General features: G+C 52.4%; 7 protein-coding genes across 7 annotated transcripts; 3 read left to right on the top strand and 4 right to left on the bottom strand.

Annotated features, from left to right (window-relative positions):
* Window positions 1-230: 230 nt before the first annotated feature.
* On the bottom strand, window positions 231-3,704 carry VC83_09671 (uncharacterized protein). Its single transcript, XM_024473084.1, has 4 exons — window positions 2,937-3,704; window positions 1,512-2,883; window positions 1,342-1,456; window positions 231-1,286 (listed from the first exon to the last, which is right to left on the bottom strand). Exons 1-4 carry the CDS (start codon window positions 3,471-3,473, stop codon window positions 386-388), a joined length of 2,925 nt encoding a protein of 974 aa, XP_024328852.1. The 5' UTR covers window positions 3,474-3,704; the 3' UTR covers window positions 231-385.
* A 683-nt stretch (window positions 3,705-4,387) lies between these two features.
* Window positions 4,388-7,656, top strand: VC83_07722 (uncharacterized protein). Its single transcript, XM_024471288.1, has 5 exons — window positions 4,388-4,805; window positions 4,887-5,554; window positions 5,706-5,801; window positions 5,854-6,501; window positions 6,552-7,656. The coding sequence occupies exons 2-5, from the start codon at window positions 5,171-5,173 to the stop codon at window positions 6,933-6,935; spliced, it is 1,512 nt and encodes a 503-aa protein (XP_024320844.1). The 5' UTR covers window positions 4,388-4,805; window positions 4,887-5,170; the 3' UTR covers window positions 6,936-7,656.
* A 248-nt stretch (window positions 7,657-7,904) lies between these two features.
* Window positions 7,905-9,605, top strand: VC83_07723 (uncharacterized protein). The gene is made up of 3 exons (XM_024471289.1): window positions 7,905-8,036; window positions 8,106-8,249; window positions 8,319-9,605. The coding sequence occupies exons 1-3, from the start codon at window positions 7,944-7,946 to the stop codon at window positions 9,312-9,314; spliced, it is 1,233 nt and encodes a 410-aa protein (XP_024320910.1). The 5' UTR covers window positions 7,905-7,943; the 3' UTR covers window positions 9,315-9,605.
* On the bottom strand, window positions 9,397-10,408 carry VC83_07724 (uncharacterized protein; the record flags this gene model as incomplete). The annotated part of the gene is made up of 5 exons (XM_024471290.1): window positions 9,397-9,572; window positions 9,613-9,720; window positions 9,767-9,949; window positions 10,147-10,220; window positions 10,317-10,408. 5 exons carry the CDS (start codon window positions 10,406-10,408, stop codon window positions 9,397-9,399), a joined length of 633 nt encoding a protein of 210 aa, XP_024320841.1.
* A 181-nt stretch (window positions 10,409-10,589) lies between these two features.
* Window positions 10,590-10,981, top strand: VC83_07725 (uncharacterized protein; the record flags this gene model as incomplete). Its single annotated transcript, XM_024471291.1, has 2 exons — window positions 10,590-10,784; window positions 10,826-10,981. The coding sequence occupies 2 exons, from the start codon at window positions 10,590-10,592 to the stop codon at window positions 10,979-10,981; spliced, it is 351 nt and encodes a 116-aa protein (XP_024320840.1).
* Window positions 10,982-11,008: 27 nt separating this feature from the next.
* VC83_07726 (uncharacterized protein) lies at window positions 11,009-11,987 on the bottom strand. Its single transcript, XM_024471292.1, has 2 exons — window positions 11,872-11,987; window positions 11,009-11,809 (listed from the first exon to the last, which is right to left on the bottom strand). The coding sequence occupies exons 1-2, from the start codon at window positions 11,885-11,887 to the stop codon at window positions 11,244-11,246; spliced, it is 582 nt and encodes a 193-aa protein (XP_024320909.1). The 5' UTR covers window positions 11,888-11,987; the 3' UTR covers window positions 11,009-11,243.
* Window positions 11,988-12,764: 777 nt separating this feature from the next.
* VC83_07727 (uncharacterized protein) lies at window positions 12,765-13,730 on the bottom strand (the record flags this gene model as incomplete). The annotated part of the gene is made up of 1 exon (XM_024471293.1): window positions 12,765-13,730. One exon carries the CDS (start codon window positions 13,728-13,730, stop codon window positions 12,765-12,767), a length of 966 nt encoding a protein of 321 aa, XP_024320842.1.
* Between the last annotated feature and the right edge of the window lie 1,266 nt (window positions 13,731-14,996).

Below are 14,996 nucleotides of genomic sequence, written 5' to 3' on the forward strand. Positions count from 1 at the left end.
CTCGCCATCCCAGCAACCTGTTCGTCGGGCTTTAATTCCCCTCCGATTGTCGACCGCGTAGGCGCCGAGGATGCACCGGTGCGAGGCGGGCCGAGTGAGATGGTGCGGACGATATTGTCACCACTCGCACTCCATCGGTGTAAAGACGTGGCGGTATCGATCCTCAGGTCCCCTTTGGGTTTATGAAGAGCCACGAGCTGGGATGTTTAAAGGAAATAGATTGAACAAGTGGTTTATTTCATACTTTGATGTAATTTGCTACGAGTGACGTGAAGCTACAAGCTATTGATTCCCTACACCCACAGCGTCTATACGTAGTAGCGATGCCCCCAACTCGACAGATCTGTCTATGTCTACATATCAGTCCCCCCACCCCCAAGAAAAATCACCCATAAGCAACCATAGCCTCCTCATCCTCCTCCCAACTCTCCAACTCCCCCATCATCTGCCTATCCTCCATCCTCTGCACGGCACCCTGAACCTTCTCCTGCTTCTTATGCCCCCCCCCCTCCGGCTGCACCTTCGGATGCCTCATCGCCTTATTAACACTATACAAACTATCATAAAACTCCCCCACCCTCTTATGCGCCATCACCGCCCTCGGATTGAAATTCTGCACCCAAAGCCCCTCCTGCGTCGTCGCGCGACTCAGCGCCACATACGCCTGCCCATTCTCGAAAACCTTGCGCAGATCGACCTTGACCCTCTCCAGCGTCTGTCCCTGCGCCTTATGGATCGACAGCGCCCACGCCAGGATCAACGGGATCTGCCGCCGCTGCGCTTGGATCTCGCCGTTGGGGAGTTCCACTTTCCAGTCCTCGGGCTGGCAGAGGAGGTCGCGCGATGTGCCGTCCGCGGCGAAGAAGCGGACCAGGGGGTACTCCTTCCCGGTGTCGGCGATGAGGTCTTTATTCATCATCCCGCGGATGCGACGTTTCGCTTCGCGGGTCGCGTCGTGCGGGTCTTCTGTTTCGGAGACCGCATTGTTGTCCAGGGGGTCGAGATCGACGCCTTCGTAGACCTCAAATGTTTTCTCGTTCATGAAGCCGATGACCTTGCCGATGGAGCCGTTGACGAGGTTATCGTCCATGTTCTTGATCAGCATGACCTGGGCGTGCTTCTTGAGCTCGAGCTTCTTCGGGGCCATGAAGTTCTGGAGGAGGCGCTCGAGTTGTTGCGGGTCGCGGACGCTGCCGCTGTCTTCGGAGAGGTAGATTTTGCCGGCGCCTTGGAGTTGGCGCATCTTCATGAAGTTGGAGTTGTCGACTTCGTTTCTGGTTGGGAATCTGTTGTTCGGATTAGCTAAGATTCGAAGCAAGCCTCAGTGGTGCCAGAACTCACAACTCGGTTGCATCAAGGCCAGAGGCCTCCAGAGGCCTATCTAGCTTCCTGAAAGCCTTCATGGTCGCATCGCTAATCTTGCCCAATCGCATCTCATTGAGCATATTGGCGAATACTACGTCAACGGTTAGTTATCAATACCCTTATAAATGAACGTCGACTCGACCTACCTGGGTCGCGTTGTCTGAAAACCTCCGTCAAACCAATAGTGTGATGGATCGAGGTCGACCAGCTATCTGCATCGAATGCAAATTTAACCTGCTTGCCATAATCCGGCACCGGCGGCAACTGGAAGAAATCTCCCGTGACGACCAGTTGAATTCCACCAAACGGCCTTCCGTTCTTCCTGATGAACCTAGCAATGCCCTCCAGCTTATCAAATAGCTCCCCATCGACCATGGAAACTTCATCGATGACCAGAACCTTGGTCCTCAACCACCGGTTCTTCGCCTTCTGGTTCCTCATAATCTTCTTCACCAAGTCAGGCACAGATTCCTTCCCAAGCCCAATCCCACCGAAGCTATGCAATGTAACACCGCCAATATTGCAAGCAGCCAAACCAGTAGACGCAGTGACAGCAACCCTATCAGGCTCCTTCTTATATACCTTGCGCAACTCCGCAATAATGGCTCGCATCAGCACAGACTTTCCCGTTCCGGCAGAACCCGTGAAGAATACGCTCTTCTTCTGTTGGGTGACGAGTTCCAAGACGTTGCTCTGCTCAGAGCTGAGGAATATATTAGCCCCCTTCTCCTCCTTGGTCGATGCTTTTGGTTTGGTCTTGAACATTTCCGTTATAGATGTATGCTCCCTCTTCATTTTCAGCGTCTTCTGGTGCTCTCTGAAAGCCCCACGTTTGTCCCTGATAGCGCTTGCAGTGGTATTCCAGGGTAATGATTTTTCTTTTGGCAGTGGGGTAAAGCTATCTTCGTCATGTTGAATTGCGTTGTCTTTGGGGTGTTCTCTGGTACAACTCCCAGAATAATGGCCATATCCCTGGCACTTAAAGCATTGGGTACATCTAGCTGCCTGTTCTCTCTGTTGTGGTTGCGCCTCCTTCTCCTCCGCCGCCCGCTGTGCCCATGGCGTTGTCCTCCGCTTTGCCGGTCGAGGGTTCGCATCAATCGACGGTTCGGATGAAATCAGGTTTGTAATCTGTTGTTCTGGCTCTTGGAAACTCGATCGTTTCGCCCCGGCCCCTGGAGGCAGCCCCATATGTGCTTGCGGAGATGAGGACCAAGGTATAGGACCACTACTTGGATTGGCGAGGTGTTGAGGAGTTGCTGACAACTTCGGTGGAGGCATTGACGCTGGGAAGTTAGTATTATTCGGGGACATTGAGGCCAATAGTTGTCTAGGCGGCGCACTCAAGGGTGGTAATGCTAGTGGATACTCCACTTCTAGATCCAAGTCGCTGTCGTCGTCAAAATCGTCGAAGTCAAATTCGACAGGTTGTGGGGCGTGTGATTTGCTTGGAGCTTCTTGTGTTAAGTCGACAATGTCTGTGCTAGAATTGATAATAACTGCTGCTTGTGTTACGACCTGGCCTTCTCGTTATTCATGCCTTCCTTTAAACTTGAGCTCGACCTCCATACCTTAGCCCCAACAAAACCTTGTCTGCCTGGGCCCGCAGAAACCCCCCTTTTCACAGACGATGTATCCGCATAAGCAGTCGATGTGACAGTACCCGCTGTAGTCGGTCTCGAAAACGCAGAAGCCGAGTTCTTCCTCGAAAACACCGACAACGGGGCACTCGACAGCACAGACGAGCTCGGGGACACCGGTCTCGCCCACCCACTAATGCTCTTCCTGTTATTATTCTTCGTCCCATTCTTCAACATATCATCCACGCCCTGAGACGACCCGGGAGACTGAGCTCCCCTAGCCGTTTCTGCCGCCGCCAATGCTTCCTTCCGCGGCGGCGGCGCCTGGAAAGTCTGCACAGCCCTCCCTAACATTGCGTCGGCAATGCTGGAGTAACCAGCTGTTCGACTGTATGAGACGTATGCATCCAAATTCGGGACGAGGATCAGACGGGGCTGCGGGCTGTGGAGGGGCGCCTTCCAGCAACTCGCACGCAGGAGAGGGGTTGCTGTGGAGAATGCCGAAAAGCGTCGTCGAGCAGATATCATGCAATCGACTTTTTGGGCTATTCAGTAATGCTTTTGCCCGGTGCATGCAGGTGAAAGGGAGGCTAGTGGCTCATAGTTGCTGTTTGTTCGTGGAGTCGTTCTCTTGTTTCCCTGCGATTGCAGTACGTACCTTCTGACGCGGTTTGACGCAGTACGTACCTTCCGACCTGGAGTTGACGCGGTTTGACGCAGTACGTACCTTCCGACCTGGGAGTTGACGCGGTTTGGCGCGACCCGCTAGGGCATTTCAAAGTGGGTGGTGAGGTGAGCAGCACGGACCATGTAGAGCGATGGCACGTGACATGGGGATCGATTTATTTTGTCAAGAGGGAAGTGAAGTGACCATTCGGGAGGATTTATTGCATGTTTACTCCGTATGTTTTTAAGGATCAGATGAGACTACATAGATGTTATATTCTACTCTACATACTCTACATACTCTCCGAGTTACGCAGCTCGAGTAGGAGGAGCTTCATGCACAGTCAGCCCACCTTATCACATCTCGCACGCCTGTACTCCGTACAACCAGCCAATTGGGCTTGGGTGAGGTTTTCAGGCACAAACAGAACAGACGGAAGTACTCGTACCATCTCCATGTGTCTCGGCTGTTCTTGTATCTCATCTCATATGTTATATAAAAGGACAGCTCATAAAGAACATACCCACAAGAATTAACTATTACCAACAGGACAAACAAGACCCCCTCGTTATTTTTTCTTGTTCAAGACAAAACAGACCCCCACAGCCGCACTTGGCCGCACATACTCGGGTAGTACGGCGTACGGTACGTCCCTTTCGTCCCTTCGCTTCGGCTTCGGTGAAACCTACGCTAATTGGCTAATCGGCTAATTGTACTCGGCGCACCCCCGACCGTGCGTGTCTTTTGACCTCGCCCGCCGTCCCCATCACATACATCCCCATCCACCGCAGCTACGGCGACCGATTCAGCTTAGGGCTTGCAGTACTCGAGTAGCTGCCGTAACCTGTCGACGTCGGGGTGTGCATATTTAGGGGTGTCCGTTCATCCCACTGCCGTCTTTGGTCCTCCCTCCCTTTCCAACACCTCCCACCTACCTCCCCACCTTTTGTCCTCGATCCCTCCTTCACCCCATCTCAAAAAACCAAAAACATCTCTCTATCGACCCCAAGGCCGTGTGAGAGTTTTGAGATTTGAGGCGGTGGTTTTCTACTTCTCTCATCTCTTCCTTCTCCCATATCTTCTCCTTTCTGCTTGTGTTTCTTCCCTTGTACGGGTTCCGTCATAACCCGTCGTCGTCGGTTTCGTCGCATTGATCTTCCTTCCACGTCTTTCGATTTGTTCAGTCGCGAAAGGTATAACAGAAGCCCGTCTTTGCGCGCGCCTCGCTGTCATCGAGGCTTTCTCTCAGCCCGAAAAACTCACACTTTCTTCAGTTCATCGCTTGAAACTCCTGTCGTCGATTCTCTCCGACTTGCCTTTTCAATCAAACTCATTTCGCGATCCGATTCCTTCGAATCATTTCGAGTCCTTCCAAGTCGATTCGTAATACTGTTGGGGACCTGCCACGCGATTCATCCTATATGATCCTAAGTACATCTCGATTTTAGACTCCTACGTAGTTTCATACTCGTCGGATTCTTCGCTTCGAACAAAGGCTCGAGTTGCGCAGTCACTTTTGCAGCAAAAAAGCACAGTAATACTTCAAAACCCACAGACGATGTCTGACCAAGCCCCTCCTCCGCCCGGGACGCAGCTCCCACCTCCACCTGGAACTGCCGGTGCTCCAGGCTACGAGAACGGCCAGAATGGCATGGGCAACCCGCACATGCCTCCTCTACCGCTCCCACCTGTCATCATCCCCCAGAACACGAATCCCATTCCAACAGCTATAACCTCGCCGATGTCGGGCGAAAACGGGGTCATCATGTCTCCAGATAGCCAGGGCAGGTTCGTTCGACGTGCGGCCCCAGAGCCAAACAAGCGTGCCCTCTACGTTGGTGGACTTGATCCTCGCGTGACCGAGGACGTTCTGCGCCAAATCTTTGAAACGACCGGACATGTCCAAAACGTCAAAATCATTCCTGACAAGAATGTAGGTGCTGTCAGTATCACCTTTTATATGTGTCAATTCATGAGATACTCGGATATGCGCACAAGTGTGTGGCATAGAGATCTCGCCCCCACTCCAGAGACACTTATCTCACACTCCTTTGTTGTACGTACAGCATGCTAATCGCATTAACCAGCTACAGTCCAAGGGCTTCAACTATGGCTTTGTCGAGTACGACGATCCTGGAGCAGCAGAGCGTGCTATGCAAACTTTGAATGGCAGACGTGTGCACCAAGCCGTATGTACAATATCGCATGGAACAAGTGAATTCTAATGACTAACCGGAATAGGAAATTCGTGTTAACTGGGCATACCAGTCCAACACATCTAATAAGGAGGACACCTCGAACCATTTCCACATCTTCGTTGGCGATCTTTCGAACGAGGTTAACGATGAGGTGCTCCTTCAAGCATTCTGTGCTTTCGGATCGGTTTCTGAGGCAAGAGTGATGTGGGACATGAAGACCGGAAGGTCCCGTGGCTACGGATTTGTTGCTTTCCGTGAGCGCCAAGATGCTGAAAAGGCTCTCAGCTCAATGGATGGAGAATGGCTCGGATCTCGCGCGATACGCTGTAACTGGGCGAATCAAAAGGGCCAGCCATCGATCTCCCAGCAGCAATCCATGGTTTCTACTGGACTTACTCCAACTACACCTTTCGGCCACCACCACTTCCCAACCCACGGTGTCCAAAGCTACGATATGATTGTCCAGCAAACTCCCCAGTGGCAAACCACCGTCTACGTTGGCAACCTTACGCCATACACGACCCAGAACGACCTTGTTCCCCTGTTCCAGAATTTTGGATACGTTGTTGAGACCCGCTTCCAATCTGACCGCGGCTTTGCTTTTGTTAAGATGGACACACACGAGAACGCCGCTATGGCTATTTGCCAGCTGAGTGGTTATAATGTGAACGGCCGCCCGTTGAAGTGCAGCGTAAGTCGATTCATAACTGTGTCCAGAAATCAAACTGACTTTCAAAATAGTGGGGCAAGGACAAGGCACCTTCTCAGCCAGGGTTTGAGGGAACCCCAACCGGTTACAGCCCTCAGAGTGCTCAGACTCCTGCCTACCCTGGGACACCATCCGCCTATTTCCCCCAGTACGGTGGAATGCCACCTCAACAAGGCCCCCCATCAGCTGGACCCATGCCTAACCAACAGTCCCAAGCACAATATGGTGGCCAGCCAGGAAACTACGGAGGACCTCCTCAACAGTCCCCTGCTGGGTATGGAGGCCAGCCAATGGGATACGGTGGCCCACCAAGCGCAGGTGGTTACGGCCGTGCACAGCAGACGCCGACCGCTCAATGGAGCCCGCCGGCCTCTCAAGGCTTCGGACAAGCCGGCTTTGGTGGCTACCAAGGCTAGCTCGGGCCCTGAATTCGACTGAGCCGCTGACTTTGCTCCCCTGATTATGTTTTTGGGTGGCGGCGTGTGTCGTCAGGTGCGGGTTTCGGTTATCACTTACTTCTTCTGTCCCTGTGTTTTTAATTCAGTCTCTTCTTGACGACAACGGCAGTGGAACCATTTGTTGGATAGCTCACAGCGATGATTTGCCTAGGGTTTCTTCTTATAGCATTCTCTCTCCCAATCGCCCCATTTTCCTCTCCTCTCTCGTCTGTGGCAGGTGCAGAAGCTATGTTATCATGTTTACGTCCATGTCGTCCTCTCAACAAAAAGCATGTGGTGTTCGTTTTTCTGGGATATGTTTTTATGTGCTTGAAATTCGGAGGATTTGTTTCTTCCTACCGTCTTTCTTCTACTCTACCTACCTCTACTTCCACGATGAGGCATATAATTTGCGTATTTTTGGCCCCTTTGTATGCTCGTTTATTTTTCTCGTGTGACGAGTTCACCGAATTCTCTATACTATCGTGCGACTACCCCCTGGCTTTTTTTTCGTAGCGCCGCCGCTGGCGCCTGTCATGTAATGATGGTTTTGGATGGAAGATTGTTCGGGATCTTAATTGGAGACGTATTTGAGGGGAGGGTTACTACTGGCTGCGGTGGGAATAGGGATTGAGAATGAATGCACATAGTCTTGACTATGGATAATTGAAGAGTTGTTCTTCTTCGGGAACTAAGTGAACCAACCTGCCACTTCTTAATGGTTGCTAGAAACCCTGCTTGTAATCGTGGATGCGCGTAAAATACTGCCATAGGGAGACTGTTTTTACCACCAGGCGAATTGATATTAAAAACGCGGGGACGGGGCAGAATGACGGGACGGGCCATTATTTATCCGCGGTAACATAGCGTCATCCACGCCGAACCGCCGTGAGTCTCCACTTACCCACTCAGCGTCGGAGCTCTACAAGTTACCTCAAACACACTGAACATATTTATCTCTATCCACCAGCATCTCATATCATCACCATGTCCGCACCAAGACCCGGTCCGCAGCCAGCCAAGCTTCAATCCAAACAGCAACAGCACCTCGACACCCTGCAGAATCTAATAAACACCATTGTGCGCCCCCCCCACCTCCCCCCAACCCCATCTTCGTCGACACAGTTTAATACTAACCCCCCCAACCAGCTCATCGAAACCGGCAAAGCCCTGCGCTCCGCCAACATGAAGGGCGCCAAGACCATCTCCCACGACAACGATAGGCTGCAGATGTACATGCCCAAGGCGATCACAAGCTTCCATGGCGCGCTAGATGAGCTAGAGAGTGATATTGTAAGAACTGTTCCGATTGTGGGATAGGGGGTGCTTTTTGGGGGGGATGTACTGATTTGATGCGAATAGGTCAGGGCTAAGGCGGTTATTGCGAGGGACTTGAGGGAGGTGAGGAGGAGGGAGGAGGAGTTGAGGAATCCGGTTGCGAAACCGAATGAGGGTGTGGCGGTTGATATGGGGATGGAGACGGTTGATGATGCACAGCCTGGGATGGCTACGCGTGATGGGGGGCTTTTGGAGCAACCGGCACATATTAAGATGGAAGAGGCGCCCGACGCCTTGGGACAAGGGGGCGACCAGCTAGTGAAGCCCGAGCCGTCGGGTACCGCTGTGCAGGCGGGCGACCTGACAAAGCAGGAGGCATTGGATACTTTGGACCTGTTTGAGGAGCAACCAAAAGAAGATCTTGTGCAAACCTCTGAAAAGCCACAGGACGAGGTCAAACAAAGCATCGAACAACCAGAAGCATCAGCCGCAGACGTCCAGCAAGTTGATAAGCTTCAAGATGCCCCGACTAAAGAGCTGGGACCACTGGACACGCTTGATACCAATGACGACATGCCTTACGAGTCCCTATTCGGCCCGAAGAGCGCACACGACGACCACCCTGATCTCAACTTTGACGACTTTGATTTCGGTACGGATAATGCTGCGGGAGGAGAGAATCAAGACCAAGAATACAGTATGGCAAACGACGGCCACATAGACCTATCGACCTTCGGGGAAGCCTGCGACCAACCCTTCGGCAATGATGATGGGAGCTCGATGCTACAAGGCCTAGAGAGCTACGCCAACCAGGTGCCCGAGGAGGGCGCGGACATCAACATGCTCGATACAGCAAATAGCGGTGGGAACGCAGGCGGAGACGGTGAAATCATTAACCTAGATGGGGAAGATGGTGTCGGGATGAGCGGCGCGGATCTCGATCTGGCTATGGGGATAGGCGGGAACGAGACGAATTTCGACGATCTACTCGACAGCTTGGATTTCGAAGGTGGCGACGAAACGACGGGGCTGGAGAACCAGAAGTTCGACGATGCGTACTTCGGTATTGGGGATAGCTGAGTGGTGCCCACGTGGCGTGCAATTAATCAAATCCAACGCTTACCGCCTCAATCCTCTCGTGCATTATTTTCCAGGCAAAGGATTATTTCACGTAGATCTTTGTGGAGTTGGCGGACCAGGTGTCGACGATTAGGTCGGCGGGGCCACAGGTGGAGACGTCGATGAACTGCCAGTCGAGGTAGATGGGGACGCCGGGTTGGTCCTCGGCGATGTTGGTGCGGAGGAGCTCTTGCGCGATGAAGTAGGGGCCCGTGGCGCCTTTGGGGGTGAGGATGCAGGGCGAGGTGGTGCCGAAGACTTCGGAGGGGGGGGGTGGAGGGGGTGAAGTCGTGGGAGGAGGTGCGGTCGTGGGAGACTTGCATTAATTTCTCGACGTCTACTAAGTCACGGCGGTGGCGCATGCGCGCTGGGTTTGTTAGTTGTGTAATTAAGAGGGGGAAGAGCGGGCGTACTACCGGTAAGGCCGCGTTCCTCGCGCAGGCGCTGTGCAGTGGCTGCTCGGCGCAGGGCAGCTTGTTTCTGTAGCTCTATGGACGCCGCTGATCCGGAGCAGGCCTGAAGAGACCGTGCTCCATTTTTGGTGTGAAACGCCTGTTCGCCGAGGGCGCGGCGGAGGAGAACCGGGTCTTTATGGTCTGGATGGGCGAGAGCGCTAATGAAGTATGTAGCCGCCACCAAGGCCGAGGCCAATCCCGAGAGGATAACATTTTGAGGCTTGAATTTAAGAGAAGGTATGATAAGGTGGAGCTTCGACGGTTTGGAGCGTAGGGGGGGGGGAAGAGGGGACCGACAGCTTGGCCAAAAGCTCGCTTTATATATCCATCTCACGAACGAGGGGCCCATCTGACAGCAGGCCAGATTGCGGGGCAAGCCATTTCAAGATCGAGGTTATAAGAAGCAGCGAAGCTGCGGAGTTCAGCTTTAGCCATTCATATGAGTTGTAATATACAGCAATCTCCGACTTGTATAGCACGTGTCATGTAAAGGAGCAAGCACGCATACAGGCAGTCATCATCAACTCTGTCGCCGAACTTCTTCCATATATAAAGCCAATTGAAATCCGGGGCTCCCAGCGCTTGCATCGGCATTAACATCGAGGCTGAATGGCTAAAAGCTTAATCCTGGTTGTAATAACGCACGGTTGCGGTCCGTCTCGTTCAGCGACCCGACCGAGTATTCAGGGCTCAACACCACTTTCCTCCGCGGCGTCCAGCAGACTGACGCAGATGGTGTCGTGCAATTACGACTATTTACCCGGGCCACTACTGGACCAACATGTCCTTACCAACCAGCGGCACCCTCCTCCCCAACGGCACCTACACCGGCGGCCACGTCTCGCACATCGGACAACTCTACTTCGACGCCTCGCTCCGCGCTGTCGTCGAGGCTGCGGAGCCATGTAACACGAATTTACTCCCACCGACGACGAATAAGGAGGATGTGTGGATTGGACCCAGCAAGACGGAGCAGGTAGATCCGTTTTTTGATGTGTTACTGGGGGGAGGATTGAGGATGGGATTTTGGCATGGACGTCGATGACGGTTGATGCGGGGGCGAATTGGGATGCGGTTGCTGGGCCGGCGGCGTATTGGGGGGAGGATGGGGGACATGATAATTCGGATGGGGGGTGGGCGGGGATGTTTCCGACGCGGCCGGCGAAGAAGTAAGTTCCTGTGGTGAAAGAGATGGGGATTGCTGTGCTGGTGAGAGGGGGTTTGAGGGGTAGATGGGGACTATTTTTAGGAGGGGTTATATGAGTGGATCTATGTTTCACTCGCCATATAGCCAGCGTAAAATGAAATATATGAGCCCCTTATAAACGAGAGATACAATTTCTTGTATTGTTGTATCAGATCCCTAACTCCATCCCACGCCAACCCCACTTCACTCCACCTCCCCCAATCTGGTATCAAAATCTCATTTCCCCAACTAGGCAATCATATCATCATAATCCTCCTCCTCACTATCATCCACAACCACCACCTTCTTCCTCTCCCCCACCGCCTTCCGATCCAACGGACACGTCCCCTTCAACCTCAACCACGGCCCCACACACTCGAGATCAAACCAATGCCCCGGATGACATGGCAACTGCACCACCAGCGGGTACTCATCATCCCTAAACCTCTCTCCACAAATCGGACAACCCCCCTCCCCCAACTCCTTCCTATCCACCCTCTCCAAGCTGTCCAAGAACGTCTGACTCAACCCCTCCACCTCCTTCGGCGGACTGTCTGCGTTGGTTTCTAACTCGCTGATCAAGGAGGAGAGAAGCTCGGCGGGGGGACCGGAGGCGGTGGACCGGATTTGGTAGTAGGAGTCGGCGAGGAGGGAGAAGGTCGCGCGCATGTCGACGGGGGTGGGCTGCGCGTGGGGGTTGTTGTGGGTGGCGGGGTCGAGATTGATTTGGGAGAGCTTGGCGAAGAAGGTGGACATATCGGGGCGGCGGGGGGAGGTGGTGGTGGAGGTGAAGGAGGGCTGGATGTTGTGTTCGACTGCGCGGGGGTAGGTGTTAGTGGGGTAATTGGGAATGGAGGGGGAATGGGGAGGGACGGACCTTCGTAGGACGCCATGGTGATGGCGGGGAGGATGGAGATGAGATGGCGCTTTGGGTGGGATGAGAATTGATGGGAGGGTTTGGAGTTATGGGTGGGAGGTTTTGGAGGTTGGAGGTATAGGTGGGTGGTGGGTGTTTGGTCCAGGCAAGCACGTTTACGTGTGTGGCTGTTCGTGTGAAGCCAGTGGGGAGGCGGTAAGTCGGTTCTGCCGGCAGAATTGTTCCCCAAGTCCAACACTCACATTTCACACAGTTTGTACAAAGCAGCGTCTGGGTTCTTAAAGGGAATGATTGCTACTGCTAAGGTAGTCACTAGCTTAGAGTCAAGGAAGTAAAAGATGTCACAGGGGCAATTGTAGGACTGAGATAGTTTTGCATGTTGTTTTTGTAGCCATCGATCAGTAGCCATCGATCTAACCACGATTTCGGGACCAGCTGGTGCGATATTGCGTACAGTACATAAAGAGTCCTAGCCGACTCATTCTAGGGTATCATCCGCGAGCGAAGGACAAGAAAGAAAATTCAGATGACCCTATCGACCAGCAGATTTCCAAGCCCAGGAGCAACTATTCAGCTTATAGCTGCGTGACCACATCGGAAAGCTGCATCCCCACCGCCCCCCTGGTGACATCAGCCTTGTTGTCCACACCCACCGGCTTAGTAGTCGGGTCCTTGGCACCCCTATCTTCCAGTTCCCACCGCAGTCGCAAATTCCGAAGTAGGCTTCCCATCTTCCTCCGATTCCGAGTCCGAAGGAGCATCAGCTGCAAGGTAAAAGCGTCTCTTATGCAGAATATACGTTATATCATCCTCCGGTTCACCTTCCACGTCATCAAGATTAAACTTATGACGGAGTTCGGTGTTGGTATGGAGAGACTTGTCGCTGTGAGGAGTTAGCCTCGGTTTGCTATATTAGACAACCAGGCGAAGAAATCATACCTTCTACCATGAAGCACGGCAGGGCGCTTCCCATGCTTATCGTCCATTTTCGCTGCGCGGAGGCGAGGAGAGTTGGGTGGCGTATCAGCTGCGCGGATGTGGGATAGGAGACTACTTCCCTCCGCTGCGTCAGCTTTGGCAGTCTCTGTTGCAAGCATCATGTTGACATGGAGAACTCGTCGGAGCGCATATCTTTCGTCTGGTTCGATGGGAGTGATTTCAATGTCAGATTCGAGATTGAGACTTCTAGCCATGGCAGAGGAATCGTATGCGTTAGATGACTGCCCGAATGTAGTATCGGCGCCCGGTTCATCATCAAAAGGGCTTAGTTGAGTCGAAACTTGCTCGGGGAGCTGCTCAGGGGGAGTCTTGGCGATGTTAATTCCTAGAGCTTTTCCCTTCGACACTGGCCTAAATACCATCTGTGGTCGTGGATCTGGTCTAAGACCGTAGTTGATAGCGCACTTGCGTGGAACTACAGGTCTCTTCCCCAGAATATTGAAGCCGAATCCAGAGACGGCTGTCATTGGGATCTCATTGTTGGCGATGGCGTCCAGGCTGAGAAAAGAACGTTCCATGCATGCTTGCCGGCACCTGTGGCAGACTTTGAACTGGCACTCCTCATTTGGTTTTGGGACCCAGAGCTTGGTTTCATCGGATGCGTCGCCGAGGATTGAGTAGGGGTTGAGGACGGATTGTTCACGGTGTCGGTATATCTCGAGGTCTCTGCTGTGGCGCTTTGCGACGTCGAGGATCTGTTCTGAGGTTAGCCGTTGATTCAAAGGTGTGTGAACTGGAAGCACTGGATAGAACGTGGATTTCCCAAGATCGGAAGAAATTATGGAACTCACGTGTGTTCTCTGGTCGAGAAGTATGCTGAGCTGCTGCGGGCTATATGTCTGGAGCTGTCCTGGGCCCATCTCTTCAAGGAAAGATACCGGACGTGCACGCGCTGCTGCACTCCTCCTCTTAGGTTCTGCTGGAACCGTGAAAGAATCAAAGAGGTTATCAAGGCCATTCTAGAAGATTTTATTGTTAGAGCAGTGCCAAGATTGTTAGCAGTTTCCAGAACAACTCACCACACCCTTCTCATTGTAATCATTCTCAATCATGAGTTCACGGTCTTGGGAACACCTGTATACCCACCCAAAAGACCCAGGATGGAGACACAGGGAGCACCGCATGTCAACAGAGTACATCCTGACCATGGTGATGTGCGTACACATCATCTCTCGCGACCTGCTTGCTGTTTGTGCTGGGCTGTTGTTTGCAGCAGGGGTCTCGGGTTTAATCTGAAGTTCGTTTGGAGGCATATTGTGGGATTCCTCTAACCATTCTTGATGTGGGAAGTTGTGGGTAGGTTTGCTGTTTGTTTGTGGAGTTTTTCTGCCGCGATGGGTTGTGGGGTGAAGAGAGGTTTCTGTTTACCTCTCGTGTTCGCCTAGTGGGGATTTTAAGTGAAGGTATTCCCAGTGTCTGCCGTGGAGTTTTGGCAGCTTAAGAACTGACAACAGGACAGTTTTCCACGCCAGTTATCAACGTGTCGATTCTCGACACGGGGAACTGAGCATAAACTTCAATATCACATAGAAAATATGGAGGGCACAAGGCTATGAAGAACGATGGGTCTGGTTAAGATGGATTCGTATGATACTACATATTTTGAAATTGACCGATGCCACGATTGAGCATGTCACAGACATAAATACATATGGCTCATTCAAATATGAACTATCGAGCTGTAGCCTAATAATGAGGGCTAATAGAGAAGGGAAACCGGCAGGACGTAAGGGGAAATGAGCACTGAGCACTGACTCAAGATGTAATATAATATGTTGAATCCTCGGTCCGGAAACAGGGATGAGGGCCCTGATACCGAAACTGTGTCAGTCAGTTTCGTGATCCTCCGGATACTGGATCTTCCGATCCTAAAAGCTTCGATTCTGAAGCTCTAGGGAACGGACCGAAGCCAGGAGGGTTTCAGGATCCGAGCCACGAATAGGCACAGGAATAGAGCCTGTAGCCCGTAAAAAGTATATATAGTAGTTAGAATAGCTTCAATTATAAGAATATGCATTACAAAATTATCACTTCGGGCCCTACTGCTTCATGACTGTATTTTCGGTTTATATTCTCTACTACTGCCACGGATCCTACGGATATTCTTCAATGAGTTATGAGCCCGG

This window comes from Pseudogymnoascus destructans (assembly GCF_001641265.1).
Source record: "Pseudogymnoascus destructans isolate 20631-21 unplaced genomic scaffold scaffold_23, whole genome shotgun sequence".
In the NCBI taxonomy this organism is placed as follows: domain Eukaryota; kingdom Fungi; phylum Ascomycota; class Leotiomycetes; order Thelebolales; family Thelebolaceae; genus Pseudogymnoascus; species Pseudogymnoascus destructans.